Genomic DNA, 27,780 nt, shown 5'->3' with positions numbered 1-27,780 from the left:
GAATAAGGCACAGAAGGGATGGATGTGAATGTTGTGGTACTATCTTCGTCGTGGTGGCTGTCTTGTAGAAGACCATGTACCTACTTTTACTAAGCGTTTACAATAAATCTGCTACGTACGAAGCAGCCGTTCTTGAATTAACATCAATGGACTACTACGTTAATTATGAGAATCTCAATTTTTTTTTTTTTACAGTATTAATGCTTCTTCTTCTACATAGCTGTCGTGCGTTTTACATCGACGTATAAATTAATCGCAGTAGTCGAACGCATGTTGTGTTTGTAAGTAGTAGCAGTATCATTTATCCACCCAATCCTTGAATAGCAGCATCATGTAGAGAGGAACATTGATTGCAGCAACAAAGCTAAGCACGCGGATGCCTCGCAATAATCTCCGTATCACTAATTTTGTCATGGATGTTCTCATTCGAGCCGGCCCTGGTGTCCTCGCGTCAAATTCCACATTCCCATCACAAGCCACGGCGACCTGTACTTCCTCCCGTTCAGTCTGTCTTTTCGCCCGCATAACAGCATTGCCCCTGCCGCCACCAACCAAATTCCAAAGTACAGTTGCAGTAAGTTGCAGAATCCTGAACTACTACTATCTGATATAAGCGGACAACAAGCATACAATATACACAATCAAAATATCAAATGAACGTTTGGTTCGATCATAATTTGGTGAACATATAAGAAAAGTTCAATGTTAAGTAGAGAAAATGAAATAGCATTATCCAGTACATTTTACTACAAGTTCAGCTGAAAAAAAAAATTTTTTTTTTTGGGGGGCAAATAATGGGGTTAGATGAAATATTTGCAAAACTCCCTAGAGTGCAAGAGTGGGCAATACTAAAAAGTCTAAATTTTAAATAGGCCAGTTTGTAGTTTCTAAAAGAGAGTAAAAGAAGCTCCGGCATAGATATAATAGATGCCGAATGCAAACATAACAAAACATAATCCCACAGTAAGAAATAGGCTGACAATACGTAGCACCTCAACTAGGCCCCGTGATACCTTTCCACCGAAGCGTTGTCACCTGAACGTTTAGGAGGGGACTTTGACGCTTTCTTGATAAGGTGCATTGATCCTTCGGCATCCCACACCATCTCGTACTCAAAGTTCTCATCTTCATTTTTCTCTTTTATTACCCTACCAAACACACTACCATCGAACAGACTCCTGAAGCATAGCTTGAAATTGCCAATATAATGGGAGAATAATTCCTCTTTTGCTGGCCAAAAGAGAACAACGAGAAGGGTCATGATGAACAGGACCATATACCTGAAATTCTCATCAGATGATGTTTCAGAATGAAGCCAACAAAAACTCACACGCCAACGGCAGCAGTATTAACTAACTATGAATTACCATATGTATATGTATGTTTGAACAGGTAGAAAGCAGAGATGGGCGTATACAACATCTTCTAGAGCCAAACCATCTGGAGAGCTGAGATTACTAGCAGATAACAGCATAAAAGAAGGGAACAAGTTTCCCTGCTGCCAGCTGATAGTCCCTATAGTATGCTGCATGACGTAAATAATCAAAAGTTGCGCTGTTACTGGAAGTATATCTTGCCAAGTTAATGCAGTGCTTACCTCCTCCACGGGACCGTGCTTAGCGATGTGGGTTACTTTGCACTGATCATGATCATGCCCTGAAAGGATTAGTGCCTGAAGTTTACAAACGCAGATTAGTACCGCCAAGAATGAATCCCTCAAGTAGCTTAGTTTTTTCGAAGTCTGATTTTCCAAAGCTCTGATAGATCATTAAGGAGGGAAGAGTTTACGTACTGGGCTAATCATGTTCAGTAAGTTATTTGTCGATTTCTCAGTGACATAATTTTGATACCTGTATTAATAGATCAGAGGAGAAGTATCATGTCATACCCCAACATCCATTCCATGAAGGACTGTAATCCACCGCATACAGTCAAAGAAGCAGAACACAATAAGATGCTTACAATATTTGTTGATTTTCAGGGGCACGCAAAATCCTCTGGAACAGAGTAAGAGATAGTAATTTTTAGCTAAACAAAATGTATGCAAGGTGATAACTTGCACCAACATGTTTCTAAGATTGCCATTTAACTCAATGCAGAGAGAAAAATATTAACCTGATTGATAATGGGTGAAGAACGATCTGGACCGCATGGAGTCCAATCTGGCCGGTACAATGGGATATGAGTCAATAGAACCCTTGTCATTGAACTGGAATCTGGATGCATAAGGCACGTCATGGACTTCATACCGTATTGTAATTATCTAACATGATAGATTTTCTTAGAAGTCGCTGCCAATTACCCTGAGAGACATTTGCAATAAAATTCCAGGTGGCAGAGGTTACATTTCCCTGTGAATTCCCTGTGGACGAAAATCTTGCCATCAACTCTTAGTATCGCCAACTTACAAGGTAAATTTATCTATAGATGATTAAGCAAAGAAAATAGTTCTAATATACAAATGAGAAGGAAGCTACTGCAGACATCCTTGTGTAGTTCAGCAAAGTCACATGATTGCATAAAGAGACATGCAAAACAAAGCTAACTTAGGAAAGCACTCCTACTGAGTTTGATTGACCAAGAAAAGATACCATTATTCTAGCAACCATAGAGATCCTTATGTGGTCCAGCAAGTGACAGCATCAATCTACTTGCAACTTAAGGTCTAACATGTCAACCAAGTCTTAATTAGTTAGTAGAAAAGGATTTTTGACTTTTATCAACAAGACTAGGTCGTCATAAGCAGTACAAATACACACACTTCAGAGTATAAAGTCCAAGTTATATCTAGGAAGTTTAAAGAAACCAGCCACTTTCATGTCAAACAGATGAAGGGGGAAAAGTAACAAATTAATGAGATAAGAAACTTGTTTTATCCTCGTAGTTTTCATGTAAACTTGGACTGCATAAAACATAAAATTGCACCTTGATTTGCCTGGCAAACAATGAATATACAAGGAAAAATGATTAACTAGTTGTCCAAGGAGATCACGGCAATCACTATGAAATACAGTAAATTATCTACCTTTTGGATATCTCCAAATTATAATCTGGGCACCTATTAGAGTTCCAGAAATTTTTGCAGTAAAGTGATACTATACTATTACAGATGATATAGAGATACGTGTTCACTGTCTTTTACCATCTAATGTCTGTGAGTCAATAGCAATAAAATCCACTTTTCCAAGTGTAAACTTATAGTTTCGTGCTCCAAATTCTTCCTCATAACGCCTGATAACCTGCAGACAAGTAGATGCAGAGATAACAAGCCAGAGAGATGATCAGAGGGAGGGTTGCATTGCAGTGTCAGAAATTGCATTATTAGTGATTAATCAGTACTTGTTCAGAAAACCCCATAGATGGATACTGCTTCAAGAAGAAACTGACACAGATAAATAAAACAAATTCTTATATGCCTATGTAGATGAACATTCATGGACGAGCTATTAGGGTTCTGAGCTCGAATTGTCTTGTGATCACTCGTTACCAAGAAAGTAGCATGAGATATATCACCAGAACAAGTTAAGCATCTAAATTTAATCCAGCGACCTGGAAAACGAAAATGATTTATTCTGACAAGTAGCATGAGATTTAGAGAATAATGCATTAACATACCTCTGGCGTTTTGGAGTAAAGAGCCTCATATCCAATGTCATGATTTCCGGATAGGAAATACACTTTCATATTTTTAGTTTTCTGGAGCACATTCAGATCAAAGATATGTTTAAGGCGGCTCAAGGATTCCTGCCATCTGTTCAACAATGGGATGCGTCGTTGTGAAGACAAAGTTCAGATAAACAGTATCAAAATTGAGTGTGTTGCAACAGTCTAGCTGCATTTTCACATTTAATAGAGATTCAACCACATAAATGCCTGTGTAAACTTTCATACAAAACCTATAAAATTAAACGGCTTACTCATTGTCAGACAGAATAGGGCCTCCATCAAAGTAATCACCAAGAAAGAGAAGCACATCAGGTTTGAAACGTAAGACAGACAACAGGAATGCCCTGCGCATGAACAAGTCTGTGTAGAACTGAGCAATCTCGAGAGCCAGTGACTTTGGGGAAAGATGAAGGGAGGTCCTATCCATGAGCTGTTGAAAATAAGTACTCAATTGGCAGTTGCTTTGCAAAATCATTGAAATAGCTCACCAAGGCATGTATCTTCATACATCTGTATTTATGTTTGGACACAGATATGGAACTACTTCCGAGGAGATTTACCTGAGGATCAGCCAGAACGGCAATTTTGACATAATCACCAGAATCATTGAGTCTCTTCACCTGCAATCAGGCAGAGAGACACACGCCACCCAAAAAAAAAAAAAAAAAGTTTGGGCTTCAAGAATCTGCATGTATTTGGTTGCAAAAATACTGAAGCATAACAGATAAGAAGAAACGAGAAAATTTTGTAAATTTAACAATTAAAAAACAAACTTTTTTGCGCTAATGAGTCTTTACGAGTTTGCAACAACTACCACAATGTACTGCTTTTGTGTAAATCATCAATGCACAACGAGGGGAGTGACCTTGTGTTAAAATGTTTCCGCCTTTTTGCATTGCCTAAAAGAGTGGCAGTAATGACTAAGGAAATACTTAGCTAATTGCAGGAAATGATGGTAACCAGGAAGATCCTAACCGGGAATGTTTTTATCAACCTGTATCCTCCTCCTCTTAATAATGCTAAACCTAATGAAATGTTCGGATGCATCAATCGAGTTAGTTGTATGAGTCAGATTTTGGTAATTGATTCAGCATTTCCGCTCCCTTCCTTGGTCGAAAAGATGATGACCGTAGTGCAACTTATACATATTTCTAGGCGGCACCTATGAAATCAAAATTCTATCCTTTTTTTTTTTTTTTTTTTGCATCTTATTTGCCGATTAGATTCAATGTCATTAATCCATAAAGTAATTTGGGCAATATCCCCAGCAAAAAAAGAGCCGCATCAGAAATGGAAAGAGAAAGAGATGAAATAAACTAAAAACTGCCATCAGATTAACAAACGAAGTGCATATTAACCAAATTAAAGAAAAGAGAAAACGAATCAAGGCAAGTGAAAACTTCGATTTTTTTTTTTCTTTTTATCAATAGCTGCAACAGAAGATCCAACAGATAAGTAAAATCCGAAAACAGCCACTAGAAAAAACTTGTGGGTCATCTTTTTTCTGAGCTAAGTTAAATGAGTTTAACGTTTCAAGAAGTAATTTTCTTTATCTTGGGTGGGTGAGGTTATTAGTAATTACCGAGGAGGAAGAAGAGTGGCGAAGATGATGAGGCCAAGAACAAGTCCAAAGAGAGGGCACCCAATATGCAAACATCTCACCATACAGAATGGTCAGAGCCCAAATTATGCTCAAAAACACCGTCAACCTCCTCTCCTTTCCCATTTCCCCGACGATCTTTTGCTCACTCCCAGTCGGACTTCGTAGTTTAACTCCGCTGCTGATGCTGATACTACTTGGAACTTGGAACTTGGAACTTGGAACTTGGAAGGAAGAAGAAGCAGTACACTGTTCCTTTTCTTTTTTGTATCCCTTTTACCTTTTTTTTTCCCCTTCCAAAGAAAAACACAAATATTCTATTTTGCCCTCCATATTAGTTATTTATTTGTTGGTTGTTGTTTGACTTCGTATTACTCCCACCTTTTACCCCCTTCCCATTTAACGCACCAAAAACGAAAACCATACGAAACTACCGCTAGTAGCATTTAAAATGAAACTCATTCCAATTGATCTTACTACACAAACATATAATACTTGTATGAGCATGGCTGAAATTGAAATCCATTACTTGCCTTGGAACCTAGCTGCCAAACACATCCATACCCTTAATTTATAGTATTCTACTACTATCGTTTCCTACTTCATTCAAACTTAAGTATTAAAACTTGAAATTTATATCTAGGGAATCGGTTTGATGCACATTAATTTTACTTTTGCTTGAAATATAAACAAACTGAATTTGAATGAAATTTCAAACTCATCAAAATGATTAAGCAAACTTGAAACTTGGATCATGCAAGTTTGAATGCAATTACAACAATTGTTGAATGTCTTGAATTCAAGATCTCTTATTTACAATTTCTCCCGCTCTACCACCCAACCCAACCTGTCCCTCCCCTAACTATTGTTGGAATTTTTTTTATATATTGTAACTGAGGTCTAAAACTTGAGATCTCTCGTCTTATTACCTAGCCAAACCCAACCCAAATTTCCTCTAGTTATTGTTGGATTTTTTTTTTTTAAGTATAAATAGGAGATTTCGAATTCAGAATCTCTCACTTACACTTCCTTCCCTCTTACCATTCAACTCATCTCTCTCCCACCTATTGTTGAATTTAGTTGCCTTTAGAACTGTAAGCAAATTTTATTGATAACATATTTTCTGAATAAAATAAAGCAATAAAAGGGAAACCAGGGAAAAAAAAAATTAAACCTGCGCACTAAAACTTTAAAAGAAGATCAAACTTGAATGGGATTTGAAGAAATAAGCGGAATATGGATAATACTTATTGCATATTACACTACTACTTGACACTTGTTACTCAAAGCATATTTCTTGCTAACTTGTAGGTATCACGAAACCTTTGATTGTTATTTTTTTCTATGCCATGTTTCTTTGAGAAAATGATCATTTTGGGCCCCCTGTGTTTAGAATTTTAGCCAATTTAGTTCTTTATCAATCAATCCTACCAATTTATTATTATTTATCAATCTTACCAATTTATTACATCAACTTTATAAAATAATGTCAATCTGGGACCTGTAATGAAAAATTAGAAAATTCTAACAAATTTGGTCATTGGGCATGTGAACCTTTTAAAATGACCAACTCATCCCTTTGCCATCCATCCCTAGTTGTCTCCAATTTGGCTCCTTAGATGTCACCATCTAGGGCTGCAAACGAGTCGAGCCGAATCAAACTTTGAGTTAATCAAGTCGAGTCTCGATTAAATTTTACCAAACTCAAACTCGAGCTCGAACTCGACGAGCCAGCAATTTTCAAGCTCGAGCTCGACTCGAATCAAGTCGAGCCGAGCTCGAGCTCGAAAAAAATAAAAAAAAATTATTTTATTTTTTAAAAATAAATAAAATAATATTTTTTCTTAATAAATAATAAAATATTAAGGATATATACGTAATTTTACTATGAAAATAAAAAATAAAAAAAAATTATATATAATATACGTAATTTTATTATTAAATAAAAATAAAAATATATATATACTCAAGCTCGGGAGCCTGCTCACGAGCTAACGAGCTTAATATTCTGAACTCGAGTTCGAGCTCGAGTTTGACTCGAGCCAGCTTGAGCTCGACTCGAACCCGATATTACTCGAGCTTGACTCGAGCCGCTCGCGAGCGACTCGATTCGTTTGCAGCCCTATCACCATCTATCAATTTAAATCCTCAAATCCACAAAATAAAATCAAATAGGTAATGATATATAAATTAATAGACAATGATATATAAGAGACCAAATTGAAGAGACTTGAAGATTCGAGACTAAAATGGTCATTTTCAAATGTCCATTTGCTGATCAATTTCAATAGAATTATTTAATTTTCTATTAGAGAATTTTTTTTTTAATTTCATAAAGATGAGAGAATAAATTGATAAATTTAATAGATAAAGGACTAAATTGATGAAGACTCCCAAAATGGTTGGTTGGTTTCCCTTGGTTTTTTCATTTTTCCTCCTCAATCTCTTTAACATTTGAAAATTAAAAAAAAAACATTTTAACCGTTTATTTCCCCTCCAATTAAAAGTTGGTAACTGTGTCAGTATTTTCTTTCCAAGTATTTCCGTCCAAACGAGGCCTTGGGGCAAGGTTTCAACTTTCTCATACTGTAGGATTGGCGCCATAAATCGGGAGAAAAACGGAGGAGTTAGCGCCGCCGCCGCCGCCACCTCAAGCCGCAGGCATTTGTTAGTAGTATTACTTAGTACTAATAGTTACTGGGTGGGATGAGCAGCTGTTTGTGGATTGAAATCCGCCGCCATAGGCCGCCAGGTACCGGTGAAAATGCCCAAACCAAAATGCAGCAGCATTTTAACAAGTACGAATACGGAATGAGAATGAGATGAGTCCTTTCTTTACTTTCTTCCCTGTCAATTCACACACACGAACAAATAGACCCTTTTTTTTTTTTCCTTTTTGGTTATTATGGTGCTTTGTCTATCTTAACATTTTTCTGGTTTTTTTTTTCTTTTAATTTTGAGAGTCTATACCTCGTGCTAAATCATCAAAACCCTTTCAACCACATTCTACTTGTCCCGGCCCCTGCTGCTTCACAAACTTTTATACAGACGACAATTAGCTCTTGATTTTTCGTTGGAGCAGCAGAAGGTTGCGGCTGTTGTTCTTTTGCTTGTTAGCTTAAATGCGAGAATCTGGATAATCAATTCAAGTTTCCAGAAGTCATCTTGTAGCTGTAAGCCAAACTCTGACAAACCTTACTCATTTTCGTCATTACTGGCCAAAACCATAGTTAAAGAGAGGAACTCATCGGTCCTTTTAGACTTCAAGAAGACACTCCTGCATGAAACTACAGCGATCAATTCCTTCTAGTTGACAATATTAGAAGTGTATGCTTGACTAACTGGTAGCAACATTTAGCTTTATACAATCCTCCACTTGAACATTACGTATATTTTTCTCGTTTCAGAAGGGGGTAAAAAAAAAAGGGAAAAAAACTGCCATTGACGTTTTGTATTAACAACAAATTCTGGAGTTTCTCTATTCATTTATACAATTGCCCTTCTTTTGATGCCTGTCTCTTGGACCCTATGTCATGGAGCCAATCAACTACTTCTGTAATGGTTGGCCGCTTGACAGGATTTTGGTTGACACACATGCAGGCAACATCAAGCACTTGCAGCATATCTTCTTCAAAGCCCTTGCCGTGCAGTACTGGATCAAAGATTTCATCTTGTTTCCCATCATTTCTCATTTGCTGCACCCATCCAACCAATTCTCTTGACACTTTAGGCTTGAATATCTCCATAGGCCTCTTGCCCGTCAGTAATTCAAGTATGACAACTCCAAAACTGTAAACATCCCCTCTCAAAGTGGCCATCCATGATTGACTATACTCTGGTGGGATGTAACCTAGGGTGCCTACCAGTTCAGTGGTTACGTGTGTTCGGTAGGGAAGAATCAATCTAGACAATCCAAAATCTGCCACATGTGCTTTAAAATTCTCATCCAGCAGGATGTTACTGGATTTTATGTCGCGATGCACGATATGTGGCTCACATATCTGGTGCATGTATGCCAAGCCACAACTTGCACCCTGGGCAATTTTTAGTCGGGTTGGCCAATCAAGTTGGGCTGCTCCATCGGGCTTCTCATGTAACCAGTAGTCTAGACTACCATTCTCCATATACGAATATATCAGTAATCTAAACCCATCATGCACACAGTAACCTTGCAAAGCAACTAGGTTCTCGTGCTGGGCTGTTGATAATGCTTCCACCTCTGCTTTGAATTCCCTTTCCATCAACCCTGTATCTCCTGAAAGCTTCTTAATAGCCAGCTGTGTGCCATTTGTCAAAGTTGCTTTGTAAACCAAACCAAAACCCCCACAGCCAACAATGTTTGCTTGGTTGAAGTTGTCTGTGGCTTTCAGTAACTCTGATACTGTGAGATCCTTAACATCCTTTGTGTTATCAGGAAACAAGACAACTATGCTGGTGTCTTTTCCAAACTCAGTGGACAGTCCAGAATTAGAGTTGTAGGAAAGTGTATCCAGATCAGTTTTTTCAGCATCGCCTTTAGGAAGGATCCTTCTCTTGGAAAATATCCAAAATGCCACTACAGAAACAGTGAATCCAATGCCAAAACAGATTCCAAGTATGAGTCCAATAATTATTTTCCTCTTTGGGCTTTTTCTTGTTGCTGAGGGGTTTGTAGTTGGTGATTGATTGCTACAAGGGCGTAGAAATCGGCCACACAACCCTGAATTTCCTTCAAAGCTGGCATTGGGGAAGGTATCAAACTGGCCTCCTGCGGGTATTGGGCCTTGAAGATTGTTGTTTGCAACGCTGAAAGAAGACAGAAAATGGAGGTTCCGGAGTGAAGCTGGAATTTCACCAGAAAAATGGTTTTTAGAAAGGTCCAACTTTTCCAAGTTAGTAAGATAAGATATCGTGTTGGGAATGCTGCCTGAAAAATTGTTGTGACTGAGATCCAGGACATGAATGCGCTTCAATTGGCCAATCTCAATGGGTATGTTGCCACTGAGGTTATTCCCATTCAGGTATATAGCAGGGGGGAGGTTAGACACCTGATTGTACTGTAAGCTGGAGACATTCTCAGGCTGAACAAAGACTGGCAACTCTAAGTAACTCTGATCCACTTGATCAGCACCCTGCTGCCTCACTAGTCTTGGGAGTCCAGTAAGTTCTGCAGGGAAGTTTCCTGAGAGGAGGTTCTGAGATAAATCTAAGTAAAAAAGGTCTGTTAGATTTCCAAGCCAACTTGGAACTAAGCCTGTGAGGTTATTAACTGACAAGTCGAGGACCTCAAGCTTTTGCAGCTTAGTCAGCCAACTGGGAACTTGACCAGAGAATTGGCAACCACCTAAACCAAGGATCTGGAGATTCTGAAATCCTTCAGAATCAACTAAACCGTCATCACCTGGCAACGATTCATTATAAAAATTCTTTGACAGAATCAGTGTACTGAGATTCTTGCAACCTGTCAAAATTCTGATTGCACTTGTGACATTGGTTAGTGTGTTATTGGAAATTGAGAGAAAAGACAGAGATTGTAGTGCATGTATCTGGGGTGGGATCTCTCCGGTCAGGTGATTAGTGGCCAGGCGAACTGCTGTCAATGATCTGCACGAAAAAAGGCTTACCGGCAGGCTACCATTGAAAAAATTATTCCCCAAGTCAATCGTGACAAGTTGGGTGAGTTTGGAGAAATCAAATTTGGAAAGATCACCAACAAGTAAGTTGACTCTTAGGTTGAGCAGTTTGAGTCTTGTGCAATTTGTGACAGATGGTGGCAGAGTACCATGAAGTTTGTTTATGTGAAGGAGTAGATTTTCCAGGTTGGAGAGCATTCCTATTTCTGGAGGGATTGTACCTGTAATCTCGTTAGCATAGAGTTCAAAAATCCTGAGCTTGTTGAGTCCGGCAATATCTTGGTTGATTGATCCATTCAGTTTGTTTCCAGGTAAAGATATCTCTTGCAGAGTCAACAGGCTATAAATAGCAAGAGGAAGAGGACCTGAGAGAGAATTGAAACCTGCCCGTAGAGTCTCCAAATTTAAACAATATTTAACATCTTGGGGAATCGAGCCACTGAAATGATTGAAAGAGCAATCAAGGAGTCTAATGGAGGGTGAAATGCTGCAGATGAATGAAGGAATGGACCCAGAAAAGCTGTTGTTGCTGATATTGAAACTTGCCAAGTTTATTGCTTCCTGGAGAAATGTAAATTGGACGGTTCCATTAAATTTGTTGCTGGAGAAGTCCACTTGCTGGATTGTTGTTGGAAACTTATCGGAAGGCGGTAAATGTCCGGAGAGTCGGTTGTAGCTCAAATCAATCGCCTGCAGGTGATTGAGGGACACGAAGAATCCATTTGGGAGAGGACCAGAAAGGAGGTTGCGTGAGAGGTTTAGTTGAGAAAGACTGCTGAGGTTGGCGAGTGAAGGAGAGATGGTTCCGACAAGCCCTCTTGATGCCAGCCTTAAACCGGCGACTCTACCGCTTTTGTCACAAAGAACGCCTTCCCAGATGCAGCAATCAACCGAGATAGTCCAATTCAAAGGAGATGAGGGGCTGGCTATGTTGGTGGAAAAGGATAATAAAGAGTCACGATCCAGGCGATTGCAGGAGGCATGGGTGGCAGTCGCAAAGCAAGAGAGAGTTATGACAAGCAGAGACAGCAGCACATCCGAAAAGAGGGAGCCAAAGGGATTGACTGTGGTAAGGTGAGACGAAGGAGAGGAAGAAGGGACAGAGGAGGACAAGAGCATGGCTGCCCTGTGATGGCGATGATGATGAGGAGGAGGAGGAGGAGGAGGAGTCAGCCCAGATTGCCTGCAGGTTTCCTTATCATCTTTGATCATATTATTATTAGAAGAAGAAGACAGTCGAAGATGCCAAAAGATACTACTCTGTTTTAATCAATCATGGGGGTATTCTAACCCTTCCATCTTAGTTTGTGCAGACTTTAGTCATACCCCCCATGAGGGAGAGAGAGAGAGAGAGAGAGAGAGAGGATATAGTGGTTGATGTTGACATGGAGCAATATTAAAAAGCTGTGGTCTGAATTCTTAAAAAGCGTTTACTTTTGGGACGGCTGGCTAGGTGGTGGACTTTTCTGTATATTATGATATTTGTATAGGAAGATGGAGGAATGAGGTAAAAGCGTGTAGGATGGTAATGTTGTGTTGAAACCTGGGATGGGAGAGATAAATAGCGTAGAGAGGCTCCGTCTGCGTATCTGGAACTTGCTTTGCCCGGATAAGGACATATTATTATAGTGGGCTCTGCACTACTTTTTTGTATTAAACTAAACCTTCTTTCAAGTCGCACTGAACTGGATTCGTATGCTCCCACCAAAGTTGATCAATCAACTTGTTGTTGTTAGCATACTATATTCATATTCATCCTTCTACCTACACATAAAACTACCACTAAGTAGCAAGCAATCTCGTTGTCGTTTGATTAATAACTTTAACCACGGGTTGCGCGCGGATGTCATCGCAATATTTGACACAATCATTTTTGCAATCTACTACTAATCTTGAATCTTGATCCCCCACCACCACCACCTTGGGAAAAAGGAGTGTGTGTGTGTGTGTGTGTGTGTGACTCCTTTGCTAGTTTTTATATGCTCAAAGCCGCTGAATGGCTCTTGGGATCAAAAGAAAATTGCTGTAGAGAAGATGGATCACGAGATACGTATTGGGTATTTTACTAGTAGTAGTAGTGTTTACTGCCTGCGGGGGCTGGGTGCTGATGTATGGTTGAGGAGGAGGAGGAGGAGGAGGAGGTTGACATTTGGTTAATGGTGGGTAAAAGTGTAAAATGATGGTGCCCAGGGGCACATGTCATGTCAAGTGTAGTACAACTAACTACAAATAGAATATTTTGGTCTTCTCTTCTTCTCTCTGTACCTAAATTTATTCCCCCAGTCCAAACGTATTACGGGACTTCAATCAAACTTGCAGCCGTTGACCAGCCAGGAAAAAAAGAAAAACTCTCGCTTCTTTTCTTTTTACGGGATGCCAAATTCAAGCTGTAGCAAGTAACTCTTTTTACGGGGTGCAGCCAAGTCATGCATTATTGTCCTGCAAGGAGTTCTCAAATTGTTGGTTTTATGTAATATTTAGATCCCTGAACAACGTGAGTTGACTTTTGATGTGCATGAATTTGGCTCTTCCGTCCAACAACAAAAAAAATGCTGTTTGAACTCAAGAAACAGAGGGAGGGACCATTTCGTCCCTTCACCTCCACCATCCTACGCCAAAAAAAAAAAAAAAAAAAAAAAAAAAAAAAAAAAATCACTCACTTGGTACTTTGGTCATAACGTCCAACTCCCCCAACCCGGTCTGGTCAGATCAGAACCTGGCCAATTGCTGCCCATTAATCTGATTTGAGTGTGTTATAAAATATTTCGGGAAAAAAAAAAAAAGAGAAGAAAAAGTACTCTGCATTATTTATTTATTATTAAAAGGGATTGTTAGTCTGACAAACCCCCTATTTGTTCCAGACCCATTTGACGTTTTGTTTAAGTATATAAAATAATTGATTGAAAACCGCATGTGGACAGAGCAAGCAAGAGGACAGACAGTTTCTCAAGGCCAGATCCTCGTCGGGTCATGTCTGGATGACCATTTCCTCACCAATATTGCGCAGGTCTACGTTGTAGAAATGCATTCCCCACCAAGAAATAATAATGTGGAATAATTTGCCATGGAACATTTTGGGAAAAAAAAAATTTTTTTTTTGGGGGGTTCTAGGTATTGGGATCTTTTTTCTATTTTTTAACCCCCTTGATATTTGGGATGAAAATCCCTTTTATGAAACTGTAAATTTAGACGGAAAAACAAAAAGAAAACACTTGGTTTTGAGAGAAATTCTTCCTTTTTAAAAAAAAAAAAAATAGAATTCTTCTATTAGTTTACCAGCTTCTGCCTGGCTGCATGGATTAAAGATACACTGCAGCCAGTCTATTCTTTTTTTTTTTTTTTTTATAACGATAATATTTATATAATTTAATCTATCCTACTATTATTCTACAAGAAGAGTACAATACAAAGGTCTCATTAGGAGGATGCCTTCCGGCGACATGCACGCGTAAATTCACAAAAAGGGGCGCAAGCATAGCATTCCGTCCACCTCTTTGGAGAAGAGTTAAAGGATTTGGCTAATCGCTAACCACTAAACACTCCTTAATAGTCTTAATCTTGTTTAAAGAGCGCAACTGATCCGAGAAAATAATCTAAATAAAGGGGTGCAGTAAAAATATAAACGCGTACGTTCACGTGGCAATCAGGTGAATTTTAAGCGTACTAATGAAGAAAAACACAAAAGCGGATAAAAATAGAGAACAGAAAAAGTGGGATCAGCAAGTACGGCATCTCTTACCGCTCAGCGGGCCGAACTCAGAAAATATTGGACCAAGAACCAATTAATGTCGAAGTGCGCCTGTTTCGTAATGGCCCCATGCGCCCGCAATGATGGTGGTGGAAGCCAAGAAAAAGAGCCCGAAATTAGGCGTTTTGTATTTGACCAAACAGGAGTCATTTTTGGTCCATACAGCACAATTTATTGTGCAGGATATGAATGAATTGGCCTTCCAAAATAAGAACAGGAGTCATTTTTGACCAAACAGGAGTCATTTTTGGTCCATACAGCACAATTTATTGTGCAGGATATGAATGAATTGGCCTTCCAAAATAAGAACAGCAGCAAAACTTCCACTTCTTGATTTGGAACACCTAAACTTTGTCAACTGAGAAGCGATTTCTTTTCTTCTCAGCACCCCCAAAAAAAAAAAAAAAAAAAACCAGCTTGATCTAATGCTGGTTGAAAAGAATTCTAATCTCTCATTACAATCAAAGCCAGAAAATACAAGAATTGACTATTTACCACCCTTTTTTTCCAGGCGCACCGAGCCGACTGCTCTTTTGGAAGCGTGAAGCTGCATACATGTACGAGTGAGTACGCAAAATCTATATCCCGTGCCATAAAACAGGCCGATGGACTGACCAACGACCATGATGCTTTCCCAAAACCAGGAACCAATACTGTTGCCTGGAGCGTCACATCCTTCCTCGCTACCTATTTAATTGTCATCTGCAACAAGATGCACAAGCAGAAATTATTACAAAATTCCATGCTAAGAAGCCTAGTGATTCTGCAGTTTCATCCTAACACGTTTTTAGCTTTGGCAAGTCTATAAAACTGTTGGAGACGACCTATAATGACCAAGAAGGCAAGAGTAAATGAAACACTAAGCCAACTACCAAAGCATGTTGCAATTTCTTGATAGCCTTCAACATAGTTTTGCGCCTATGTGCAGGAAATCCACAACTTATTGGGCGGGCCAGAGGATGTTATTAGTAAACCTCATCCCTTGCTTTAGTCCCTAAATTTGCCTTGTCCACTGTTAACACGGCTTTTGCTTTGTAAAAAACACAGAGATAAATATTACCAGTGTCGAGATACTATTACTGTCTCAAAATTAAGCATCCGTGACTTACCATTTGAGGGATCAACATGTACAAAGAAACTCGCAGCAACAATGAGGTAGCATAGAATAAGCATCAATCCTTTAAAATAGTTTGATGTCCCTTCCTGCAATTACCAGAGAAACGTTATCAAGTGGTCCTAAAAACTACTTTCCATCAGGGAGCGTTACTGTCCCACTAAAGTGATTTTCTTATTAACCACTGATGATAATAGACAGATAAGACATTTCTGATATACTATTAAATAATAGCATCAGTCAATTTCATCTTGCACCATTGTACCATTTCACTGTTATACCCCATAGTTTTTGTCCAAGTCAATTCAATCTAACTTTGTACATGTTTCAGCAAGAAAAAACGTCTAGCAGAGTTTATGTTTTAGATTCCCCAATCACATTGAGATAACAATCAGGAAATATGGAGATTACAAAAGAATAATATATGCAAACCTGCAACATAAATGCCACCACCAACACTGTAATGAAAAGTGTAGCAGTTTCAAACAGTTGGAAATTCAAGTCCATCCGTTGCCCCATAAACCAACCAACAACAACACAAAATGGAATCTGCATTTATCAGCAGTATAAGATTAATACGCTACAATGATTTTATAGGCTAGCTACAGCAATTAAATAAGAATATCCATTTTAGTAACAAAAATTTTCCATGTATGGCATCACTTTTGTATCCAAGGAGGTCGTGGCAAGAAAAGGTAGCAGATTTTCTTTTTGTCCTCCCTTTCTTGGCAAAATATCACATTTGGTTAAAAAGAAGTTCAATAAGGTTCTGAAGTCCTGACAAATGTCAAGGTATTCGGGTTTAATTAACTGGGTACACAGGTCTTACCACAAACATTGATATCTGAGTAGAAGATCCAATGGCAACTCCAAGTGTAATGTCCTGCAAAAACAGACTCTAAATTGACATGCATTGCAACAAATAAGATCTAGTCAAGAAAATTTTTCAAAACTCACAAGCTTATCTTTCATTGCAAACATGATAGCACTTGCATGTTCTGCAGCATTCCCAACTATTGGAAGCAAAATGACACTAATAAAAGCCATAGGTAGGTTCAGGGCATCAGATGCTCCCTGAAAAAATTAAGCAACAAATTCAAGTATAATGGCATAAGCAATCATGTTTTAGCATGACATTCTAAGCATCTGTCAACACATTGAGTAGGAGTACAAGGAAATCACTGTTAGTTATAGCCATGTAGCCTTGTACACTTGAAACTCTTCACGGAAATCTCATAGCATTGTGTTTTTAGCCTTGTAGCTCCTTCACTTGGCATAGGTTTTAAAAACTAAAACATCAATTTGGATCCAAGGAATGCTAAAAGAGAAACCAGCAACAGATTCCTTAGTCCAACAAAGTCAAGTTACTATCAAGTCAAACACTTTCAGTCTAGAAGCTAATCATCAAACAGTTTATACAACATGTCACACAATAAATAGGAAAATGTAAGCTATTAAAAACTCCAACAACTTAATTCAAACAGTTTCTTAATGAGTGAAACCAATTATATCCAAAAAAAAATAAACCATTACATTTATACACTTTCCATCATTAGCTTCACATTTTCAAATACTTAACACCCGAACTACATCTTAACAAGTGTCCAACAGGCACCTGTTAGACAGATCCATTTATTCCAGAGAAAGTTAAACAGAAAACAAAGATAATTCTGGAGAAATCTTAACAACTGATGAAGGATTGAAGCCCTGGATATTGATATATATGGCCTATGATTGTATCCATTCCAAATCATTGTTACTCTACCAATTCATTGAATATATACAAAACATCAACTGTCTAGGTATTACCATTTATATAGCAATCCAACAGTAGACCAGAAACCATCTTCAGTATACGATACCTCATATAGTAATCCAACAGTAGACCAGAAACCATCTTCAAGATAACGAAACTAGCAATGTTTAACTCTACCAGGTATCCAAAAAGGTATTTGAAATTTTAGGAACACTAAACATGGTAAGTTTAAGACAGAAGCCCAACAAATTAGCAAGGGACAAAAGAACAAGAGAAGCAGCAATGAAAAGAAACGGCTGAGATTACCTCAATGGCATCAACAAGGTAACCCGATAGTATAGAAATCCATAAAGTCAAAATTGCAAGCCAACCAATAGCTTCCCACTGGTTAATTTCAGGAGCCTCATCAGAATCTTCTGCATTATTGTCCTGCTCCTGAAGAAAGGCAGAAAAATTTATCCATTGAAAAATGGTTTGAGGCTTTTGGATTGCACAGCTGCTACTTGTCTAGTAATCAAATTATAAATCATTTCACTGAACAAAATTTTACATAGTGTGCATATCATGAGCTATACAGATGCGATGTTTCAACAAAGAGAAGGTCAAAAGTATCAAGGAAAGACCAAAAGAATAAGTCAATAGAGGTACCCACCGAATCAATTATATCATATAGGTTCCTGTGACTTCTCAGCTGAAAAAAAAGATAGCTAGCATATGCCACCAGCATTATACAGCTACTAAATCTGGAAAGTGCAAGTTCTGACTTCCCAGAATGCAGCTCTGTGTGGGTAAAGTGAAGAACGGCTGGAAACAGTAAGCCCATAACAGCCATCAGCAATAATCCTGAATTCACCAGGGCAGTGGCCTAAAACAATCCAAAAACTCCAGTTTTTCACCATGGATCTTTATGCTAACTCCACCACATGATTAATTACATCAAATAAGATGATGTGCTAGCAAAGAATTAGCAGCATTCTCAGCAGATATGCATTGATATGAATAAAAAGTGCACCTTATTAAATTCCTGGTCTTTCTGGCGATGAACGATGCCACCACAGAAGAAGGCGCATCCAAGCACTAGTAGCATATTTGACAAAACAGAACCAAGTAGTGATTGTTGAACAACTCTAATCATCCCATTCTTCAATGCATACATGGAAATTATCATTTCTGTTGCATTACCAAATGTGGCATTTAGAAGGCCTCCCACTGCATATTCACCCAAAAATTATTTATTTCTGATAAAGAACCAGGTTAAAGAAAAACATAGCATGCAACAGAGTATGTATGTGAAGACATGGATTCATAGTTTTCCCTTGGGCGCATAGGAGAACCTTTGTAACTGACCCAAAAAAAAAAAGCTTAGCCAGCAGCTAACAGCTAACAAAAGCAGACTTCACTATAATCAAAAGAGTCCTCATTGCAGAGATGATGATGATGATGAGAACAAGAAGAAGAAGAAGAAGAAGAAGAAGACCAAGAAAGAAAGCTTTACCTGTAGACCCAGTATAGAATGCTAGTTGCCTGCAGTAGCAGTTGATGGAATACAATTTCAGTGACTGTCTTTAAGATATGGAAAATAGAAGGAGCTAAAGCAGCTGAAAGCTGGAAACTGGAGAAGCCAACACTTACTCAGTTGCATACCCCAGACGCTCAGCCAAAGGTGTAATTCCCACTAAGCTGAAGAAGAAAACCCATCCCTGAGTATGAAGCAGTCCAAGAAATAAATGTATGAGCAAAGTACTATGTCTGATACAGCTGCGACTGCAAATTTAAATTTTATCACACTCTCTTCCATATTAGATCTAATGAAAAGAGAGATTGAGGAGACAATTTCATGTCCCTTACCTGCTTTCCCGTTAAATAGTGGAGCAGTATTGCAAGTGGTCCAAAAGGGAGTAGCATATTGATCTTTGCTTTAATTAGAACAACGTAAATACTCCTGAGGGGGCTGATATGGTTCATCTTTCTTAAGACCCATCGATGGGAAAGATGTCTGGGAGATGTGATCCGAGACGTCTCACAATCCGTGGACTGCATTTTAATTGCAGAATGGGACGAACTAAACGGAATCTCCTCATCAGAATCAAGGTCTACCTTGTCCTCCGTCGACCTCATCTCTACAGATCCCATGGTAGCTCCACTGCCAATCCAGACACTAAAAAGAGCAAAAGAAAGGCAGTGAACTTTGATTCAAAATGCTATCAACAAATAAGCAGCACAGACCAAAATCAGTACAATGGCTCACCCGAATCACCTCAATGAATCAACTAAGATAATTAACCATAAAGCAAGAGTATCCCTACAAGGATAGAAAGTTCTCCAATTAGCGAAATACTCAATTGGGAATTTGGGACGACCAAATATGGACCGGTTAGCGGAAAACTGCTGTAAGATATGAACCGCTGGAACTATTTTGTTCTGATAAAGTTCTAACTTTCTACCGTTAAGCAATTACCAAAAACTACATTTCAATCAACGAGTTGTGGGGTGCCTCCTGATTTCTGAGTTACTCAAGCTAGGAGGTTAAAACAAAAACCAGAATGGATGAGAAAAGGTGGGTAAATCCTAAGAAAGGCAACTTAAGTACCCAGCTAGTCAAAACTAGGGTCAACTCACACCAGCAATGATTAATGTAAAGATCCCGTCTTTATCTACGCAGATCGCAACCCAACATATGTGATTAGAAAAAAATGAAGCTCGAAGCAGCATAGAAAAGATAATTATGAATGAAAAGAGAAGCATAGAGGAGCCCAGATCAGGATTCTAGAGAGCAAAAAATGAGGCAGTTAGAAAGAAGAAAAGACAATAAAGATACTTACATTCGTTTAACTATCTATAAAAATCTTACCTGGTTAGGTCGAAAATCTTATGAATAATCTAATTCCACAGTTTCCTTGAACTAATCGGGCAACTAGCTTGAACCCAAGATGTGGTAGGTGAAGAAAAATTCAAATTTGTATAAAAAGCAAGAAACCACAGACAAAAGAGAGAAGGAGGGAGAGAAGAAGAAAGAGAGGGGTAAGAAGGGAAAATGCGATAAATTTCCTTGTTCCGGAAGGACAGAAAGAGATTGAGAGAGAGAGGAAATGGGGGATGGCGTTAAGTGGCCGGCAAGGGGCAGCAGGGGGAATGGGTTGGGGAAGACGAAGCTTCTGGGAAGTTTAGCTTCTTCAGACTTGTCATTATTAGTTAGTAAACAATTCATAAGGGGGTTTTTTCTTTGCTTTTTTCTTTTAAATTTCTGGTTTACAGACATGATAATATTTAAAAATGAATGTCCATCATAAATGAACGAACTTTGTTGGGACCAATCTAAAGTAGCATACATAATATTAGTACGTACTTGCCAATGGACGAGAAAATAATCCGGACGGATACGTAGATTCTAGTAGTGCTAAAATGTCTACCTCTGCTGTGCAAAATGAGGACTGTATATTGGTAAAGAAAGAAAGATGGTACCGGCTACTAAGTACGCCGACAATCCAAACCAAAGATGTGGAGCCGAAGGGTTGAAGACCCTGACCAACCACAAACCGCCCGTAGTACTCATACTTTCTTTTCTTTTCTTTTTTGGCAACTCCATTATCGTACCACTAAAAACTTGTACCATTTCTCTCCGCTGGTTTTCACCTTGGTCGAGAGCACGTATCAGCTTCAGCGTCACTGATGAGATTATTCTTTATTGGTATAATTTCCAGTAAATGGCCATTAAACTATTTAAAATAGCCTGAATTTGTTACCGAATCTTTTTTTTTTTTTAAACTAAAAAGATCCCTAAACGAACATTTTGATCGGTAAACTAACAGGAGGGGAAAAAAAAAAAGGCAATTTGACCTGCTATTGTAAGTTCTCAAGGGTAAAAATGTCCAATTCTGTCTGACACTACTCTATTTTTCTTTAAAGAAAAACCAAACTTTAGAAGCTAATCAGCACGTATTTTGGCCAAACTTCATCGGAAGTAAATACAATTAATAAAATATATATATATATATATATACCAACAACATTAAATTATTATTGTCCTCTTCACCTTCCCCATTCTTCTGCACAACTCCACCGTCGCACTCTCTCTCCTCTCCTCTCCTCCCACCCCCTCATCTCTTTCAATCCCCGCGACTAGATCTGAATTTTATGATATAAACCTGGTAGAATCCTTGAACCAGATAATAAAGAAAATCACGAGCTAAGCAGAGAGAAGGAGCAAAAACCCATCTCTTGGCTGCTTCATTCTGTTAAAGCTAAAACTATCCGAGTAAATATGGAAAAAAGAAAGGCTCGAATCTGTCAAGAAAGTCAGGCAAAAAAAATGAGCGTTGCTATCGCTGTCCAAGTGTATTTGAGCATGGAGAGCCCATTTCAACACAGGGGGTTGCTTAGTTAAGTTACAAGACCTCCATGCTCGACTTACAACTCAGAGAGAAAGAGAAGTGTCATCACAGCCTCATATCAAACAAGAAGACAAAAAGGGAAGCGATGCCCATGACGATGATGATCTTGATGCAAGGAAAGAGTGAAAATGATGATATTGATAAAAGGGTGCGAGTGATGGGAGAGAGGGAGGGAGGGAAAGAAAAGAGGAAGGGGCGATGGTTAGGAAGGAGAAGGAGAAAAACAATGCAAAGAGACATTATTGATAATGAATGGTGACGGGAAGAAGAGAAGGAAGTGGCAGGGGAAATGGTGGAGGGGAAGGAGAACATGAAGGGGTGGCAGCTACGTTTTGAAACTAGCACCGACTGCTGACTCGGCAGAATTCAGCACAAGAAAAATAGAGATTTGGTATCCAAATTTTGATATATAAGCAGTTTTAGTACTCAAATTTTGGACAAAAATAAATTTGGTACTCAAACTTTCAACTTTGATTACATGTAACACCCTTAACGGGCTAATTACTCAGATTATGGTCGAGAAAAGAAAAATTCGGACATGTATCGCTCTGACAAGCTTGTGGTACAAATTTATGGGTATCGAGCCGTATCAGCCCGGTACCAAAAGTCAATCAATTTTTTTTTTTTTAGGTCTGACACCGCTGTCGAGCTGTGTCAGTCTGGTAGCGGGAAAATTTTTTTTTTTTAAAAAAAGTTGTCGGCTACCGGGCTGACATGTCAGCCCGGTAGCTGACAATATCTGAAGCCCGGCAGCCAATCTCTCTGCCCGGCAGCCAGTCTAAATTTTTATACCGTTGCTTAATGAGATGAGCTCACAATTGTGTACGTAGTCTAGTCGATGAACGGGCTAGTAGGTAAATGTCCAACAAGAAAGATGTCCAACAAAAAGAAGGGCTGTTTGTTGTGAGACTCGAAGAGAGAAAATACTTCTTAGTCAATCTAGGCAACTCAGGTTCATGCTACTAAGCCATTGGAGTATCCTTTGCATTGATCAGAAAAAACAAAAATTCCATGTAAAAACCGAAAAATGAATATATAGATTTTTTATTTTCCGGTAGAAAACAACTCACCCACCCCTATTGGACGGAAATATCCACGGTTGAGTTTCTTGTCAAATGGAGCTTTCTTACATGTTTCCCTGAAATTGTTTTTTTTTGACGATTTTTATACATGTTTGTTGAGTCCAACTGGATTGACTATTATTTTTAAAAATTATTTATTGTAACATTTTTGTGATATAATATACGTAAAAACAATAAATGAGATTCTTGCAAAATATTTTACAAAATGAAATCAACTGCAACTTCTTATTAAATGTGAATTTTCTAATAAAAGTTGGGGTCCATAAAGTCCAACTCCGTTTAAAAGGTGAAAAACAAGGAGGGAAAAAAATTTTATAATACATAATATAAATATATTTATAAATGTATAAATGTATATTATTATAAATGTATAAATTATAAATGAATATTATATAAATGTATAAATTATAAATTTTATATTTTATATTTTATATTTTTATACAAATATATATTTATGCATTTATAATACATTTATAAATATTTATAAATACATATATTTATATATTTATATAAAAATATATAAATGTATTATATTATATATAATAGATAATATAAATATATTTATAAATGTATAAGTGCATATTATTATAAATGTATAAATTATAAATGAATATTATACAAATGTATAAATGAATATATTATAAATATATATTAATGTTATGTATAAATGTATTAATATAATTAATATAAATGTATAAATGTATTAATATTATGTATATTAATATAAATGTATAAATGTATTATATTATATATAATACATAATATAAATGTATATTATAAATATACATAAATATATATATATTATGTATAAATGTACATTTATATAAATGTATAATGTATAATGTATAATGTATGTAATATATATTATATTATATATAATTTATATAATATATAATATTTATATAAATATATTATAAATATATAAAAATATATTTTAAATAAAATAAAATATTTATAATATGAATAAATAAATAGGTAAATATATAATATATAAATATTTAATATATATAATATATTAATGTTAATTATTAATATTATAAATATGGTGTTTATATAATATTTTAATTTGTAATATTTATTGTATATTTCATTATATAAATATTTATATAATATATAATATGTAAATATATAACATAAAATTTACAATTTGTATAATATACATAATATTGTATATATATAATATAATATACATAATATTGTATATATATAATATAATATACATAATATACATTTATACATTATTACATATTATGTATATTATATATTATACATAACATTATTATACATTATTATACACAATAATGTACATAATAGTGAAAGTACATTAACAATGTATATATTATAATATAATGTACATAATATAGTATGTATAAATATTTATACATTTATGTATACAATATTACATATTATGTATATTATATTATATTATGTATAATATACAATATTATGTATAATATTAATGTATATAAATATTTATATAATATAATATATAAATATATAATATATAAATATATAATTTTCAATTTGTATATTTCAATTTATATTAATATAATATATATAATATACATAATTGAAATATACATATTAAATATGCATATTTGGAGTTGTTTTTGATATAATGTTTGGATATGGTGTTTTTGAAATTGTTTTTGAAATATATATTTACTGTAACATTTAGAATGTAAAAAACAGTTTTTCAAAAACAGAAGAAAAAAACAAGGAATACAAACGTACCCATAAAGTTTGAAGAATTTACGCGGTAAAAAAAAACTAGAAACAAAACAACCAAAAAGAATCAACAAATTAAATTAATTGAGAGATAATTCGACAATCATTTTGGCACAAACAGACCACAAGCTATAATATGAGAAGGCAGCAGTGGTGTCAAGCCGTGGAGAATCTTGTGCTGGAAGGAATATTTGGCCTTATTCAGATGGCTCTCTCAAATTTTTCAGACATTGTCCCATAGCCGACAGCTTTAAAAAAAAATTTCCCGCTGACACGGCCCGGTACCCATAGATTTGTACCACAAACTTGTCAGGACAGTACATGTCCGAATTTTTTTTTTCTCGACCATAATCTGAGTAATTAGCCCCCTTAACGATTTTTTTTTCAAATTGCTACTATAAAGAGTCACATGATAGTCACATATCTGACAACTATTATATAAAAAAAATACCAAAAATGTAAAATCTTTTTGATGAAAATTATTAGTCCTTAAACTTAGTGTCAAAAATATATTTTACTTGAAAAATTTTTTAGCTTTTAAACTAAGTACTTAGTATCAGAAGAATATTTTACATGATACTTAGTGTCAAAAAGGATATTTTTACATTTTTTTTGGCTTTTTTTATAGAATAGTTGCCGAATATATGATTATTACATGACTTTTTTCAGGTAGCAAATCGGAAAAAAATCCGTCAACAATACTAAATGTACTCAATAGTTGAAAGATTGGATACCGAATTTATTTTCATCCAAAATTTGGAGACTAAAACTGCTCATGGGCCAAAGTTTGGATACAAAAATTGCATTTTTCTCATTCAGCATTTAGGGATCATGAATTCAATCCATTAGCTCTGATGTCAAACGGATGACATCATGAGTATATCATAAATATATATAAATAATATATAAAAAAATCTGAAATTGGTGTCTTATAACTTTATATATAGGTTTGATGAGTTTAAACTTAACCCAAAGCATTTCACTTCAAAATTTTAAAAAGTTATAGGTAAAAAATGTAATTTAGAAATTATAACAGGTTAATTTTATATTTTATTGAAACAATGTGGAGTCAAAATGAATTTATTAATTTTAAGGCATCTAAAGATAATAAATACTAGACGACCTTGTTTGGATTGTTGCTTTTCGCCAGAAAATTACGTCGTTTTCCGTGATATTATCTTTTTCCCTCACATACATCAAATCGTTTCAGTAATTTTTCCATAAAAAATGACGAAAAATACAATCCAAACGGGGACTTAGGCCTTATTTGGATTGCTACTTTCCGTCAGAAAATTACGTTATTTTTCGTGATCACATTCCTATTACCTTTTTCCCTCACATACATCACATCGCTACAGTATTTTTTCCATGAAAAATGCAATCCAAACACAATCTTAGTTTTCTTAGCCGCCCCTTCCTTTGCTCTTCATCTTGTATTTGCTTCTTCTACTTTGTTTTTTCTTCTTTCTATCCGCTATTAGGTCCATAACTCTCCTATTTTCTTTTATCCCACACAAATCAAATACATACAAAAACTATCTTTTTCTTCATTATTTTCTTTTTTCCTTTCTCTTTGTTCTCTTCCCTTCTTTGCTCTTTTCCATTTTTTCCTCCTATTTAACTTCAAATCTTTCAAAACTTAGTTGCATGAAATCGGGCTTAGTTAATTTAGAGAATGAAAAATTTCTTCTAATGTAGGTTTATGACTTTGTTTGACACTAATTCTTGGCGTTGTTCAGAGATCAAAGAAATGGGGAAAAAAGTGAAGAAGAAGAAGACGCTGTCAGAATGGCAATGAGTTTGGTTTCTTCTTTTTTTTTTTTTTAGTTTGGATATTTTGAAGTTATACACTTTCTCAATGACTTTTAAAAAATCCCTCAATTTAGTGTAGAGGATATGGCATTAGATTCTCACAAAACGCAATGCTTTCTCATTTACTTTATGCTACTTTGCTTCTAGTTAATCTATTCCATGGTGCTTGTTTTTCAAAAAAAAAAAAAAAAAAAAGGTCATCAAAATGGAAATTTTGGGACAAAAAAACCCAGTTCTAATCAAATTTACCAATTCCGAATCAAACCCAATTTTTAATCGAGTTTAACTAAGTATTTAACTATCGATTTTAAAGAGATTTAGACCAAATGGCTTGGTTCTTGATTCGATTAGTCAGGTCAGCTCAAAATTTAAATCATAGGATGATAGAGGGTGCTATCGCGGCAGGAATGGTAAGGAGAGCAATGTGGCATTATTTAAATATTTTTGCCCCTGAAAACTTACAAATTTGGTTAATTTAGCATAAAGTGATCCTAAAGACTCGTTTTAGGGAGTTGAATGAACTTTTTGGCCTAAAAAAAAGAGGTTCAATGACTAACTCGTGCCATTTTAAATTGTTTAGTGATCATTTTCAAAAATTTTAAAATATATTTTTAAAATATTCAATTTTTTTTTCTTTCTTCTTCTTCCTTTCCCCAACTCAGCTACTACCATCATTGTTGACGTCAGTACCAGCACTACCATTATTTTCTTTTTTTTTCTCTCTCTCTTTTCCTCCTCCGCCGCCTTTCCTCTTCCTCCTCCCTCCCTCTCCTACTCCCCTCTCCCTTACCTTGCCACATCTAGCCCTACAACCAGGGTGAAAGGAAAGGGGAAGAAGAGGGTAGCAGCATAAGGGAAAGGAGAAGAGGGGAGAAAGAGAAAAGATATAAGAGAGGAGGAAGAGGAAAAGGGAAAGAGGAGAGAGATGGAAGAAAAAAAAAAAGGCTATCGACGGTGGCCAATTTTGGGGCGAGAGAGAAGGAAGAGCAGTGGTGGTGGGATGGGGAAGTGATGTGATGGGGAAGAAGAATAGTAGAAGAAAGAAAAGAAAAAGAAAAAAGGAAAGTTTTTACACCCTTGAAAAAGTTTTCTTGCAAATTCTAGAGTTAGTTACAATAAAATTTTAGACAAATATCTAAAAAAACTCATTTGTCAAATGGGACACCAGTTTGAGATGATAGAGATCATAATAAAGTACACATTAGAATGATTGTCCCTGAGCAGTTAATGACCATGATTAGTCATAAAGAAAATGTAAGGCTAAAATCAAT

The 27,780-nt window shown here is 36.4% G+C and overlaps 3 protein-coding genes across 8 annotated transcripts; all 3 read right to left on the bottom strand.

Moving 5' to 3' along the window:
- Positions 1-19: 19 nt before the first annotated feature.
- Positions 20-5,581, bottom strand: LOC113740020 (uncharacterized protein C630.12). 3 transcript variants are annotated; one of them, XM_027267497.2, is made up of 13 exons: positions 5,249-5,581; positions 4,227-4,286; positions 3,918-4,096; positions 3,616-3,751; positions 3,143-3,239; positions 2,303-2,362; positions 2,116-2,216; positions 1,963-1,997; positions 1,793-1,850; positions 1,598-1,672; positions 1,368-1,525; positions 1,036-1,280; positions 20-538 (listed from the first exon to the last, which is right to left on the bottom strand). In XM_027267497.2, the coding sequence occupies exons 1-13, from the start codon at positions 5,390-5,392 to the stop codon at positions 423-425; spliced, it is 1,464 nt and encodes a 487-aa protein (XP_027123298.1). In that variant the 5' UTR covers positions 5,393-5,581; the 3' UTR covers positions 20-422. The 3 variants fall into 3 exon arrangements, with proteins under 3 accessions (XP_027123298.1, XP_027123297.1, XP_027123299.1); XM_027267496.2 differs by having other exon boundaries at positions 1,014-1,280; positions 5,249-5,580; XM_027267498.2 differs by having other exon boundaries at positions 406-538; positions 993-1,280.
- A 3,027-nt stretch (positions 5,582-8,608) lies between these two features.
- Positions 8,609-12,611, bottom strand: LOC113740043 (tyrosine-sulfated glycopeptide receptor 1-like). Its single transcript, XM_027267532.2, has one exon. The coding sequence runs from the start codon at positions 12,088-12,090 to the stop codon at positions 8,749-8,751; it is 3,342 nt and encodes a 1,113-aa protein (XP_027123333.1). The 5' UTR covers positions 12,091-12,611; the 3' UTR covers positions 8,609-8,748.
- Positions 12,612-14,732: 2,121 nt separating this feature from the next.
- LOC113739562 (vacuolar cation/proton exchanger 3-like) lies at positions 14,733-20,988 on the bottom strand. 4 transcript variants are annotated; one of them, XM_072045164.1, is made up of 13 exons: positions 20,843-20,910; positions 19,745-19,798; positions 19,345-19,654; positions 19,129-19,196; positions 18,992-19,020; positions 18,509-18,705; positions 18,149-18,361; positions 17,803-17,931; positions 16,698-16,814; positions 16,570-16,623; positions 16,173-16,289; positions 15,736-15,829; positions 14,733-15,328 (listed from the first exon to the last, which is right to left on the bottom strand). In XM_072045164.1, the coding sequence occupies exons 3-13, from the start codon at positions 19,627-19,629 to the stop codon at positions 15,318-15,320; spliced, it is 1,314 nt and encodes a 437-aa protein (XP_071901265.1). In that variant the 5' UTR covers positions 19,630-19,654; positions 19,745-19,798; positions 20,843-20,910; the 3' UTR covers positions 14,733-15,317. The 4 variants fall into 4 exon arrangements, with proteins under 4 accessions (XP_071901265.1, XP_027122612.1, XP_071901266.1 ...); XM_027266811.2 differs by lacking the exon at positions 20,843-20,910 and adding an exon at positions 20,348-20,760; XM_072045165.1 differs by lacking the exon at positions 19,745-19,798 and having other exon boundaries at positions 20,843-20,988.
- Between the last annotated feature and the right edge of the window lie 6,792 nt (positions 20,989-27,780).

Source organism: Coffea arabica, chromosome 4c (assembly GCF_036785885.1).
Source record: "Coffea arabica cultivar ET-39 chromosome 4c, Coffea Arabica ET-39 HiFi, whole genome shotgun sequence".
Classification (NCBI taxonomy): Eukaryota; Viridiplantae; Streptophyta; class Magnoliopsida; order Gentianales; family Rubiaceae; genus Coffea; species Coffea arabica.
The sequence above is the reverse complement of the archived record's forward strand: the minus strand, read 5'-3'. Positions and strand labels throughout refer to the sequence as shown.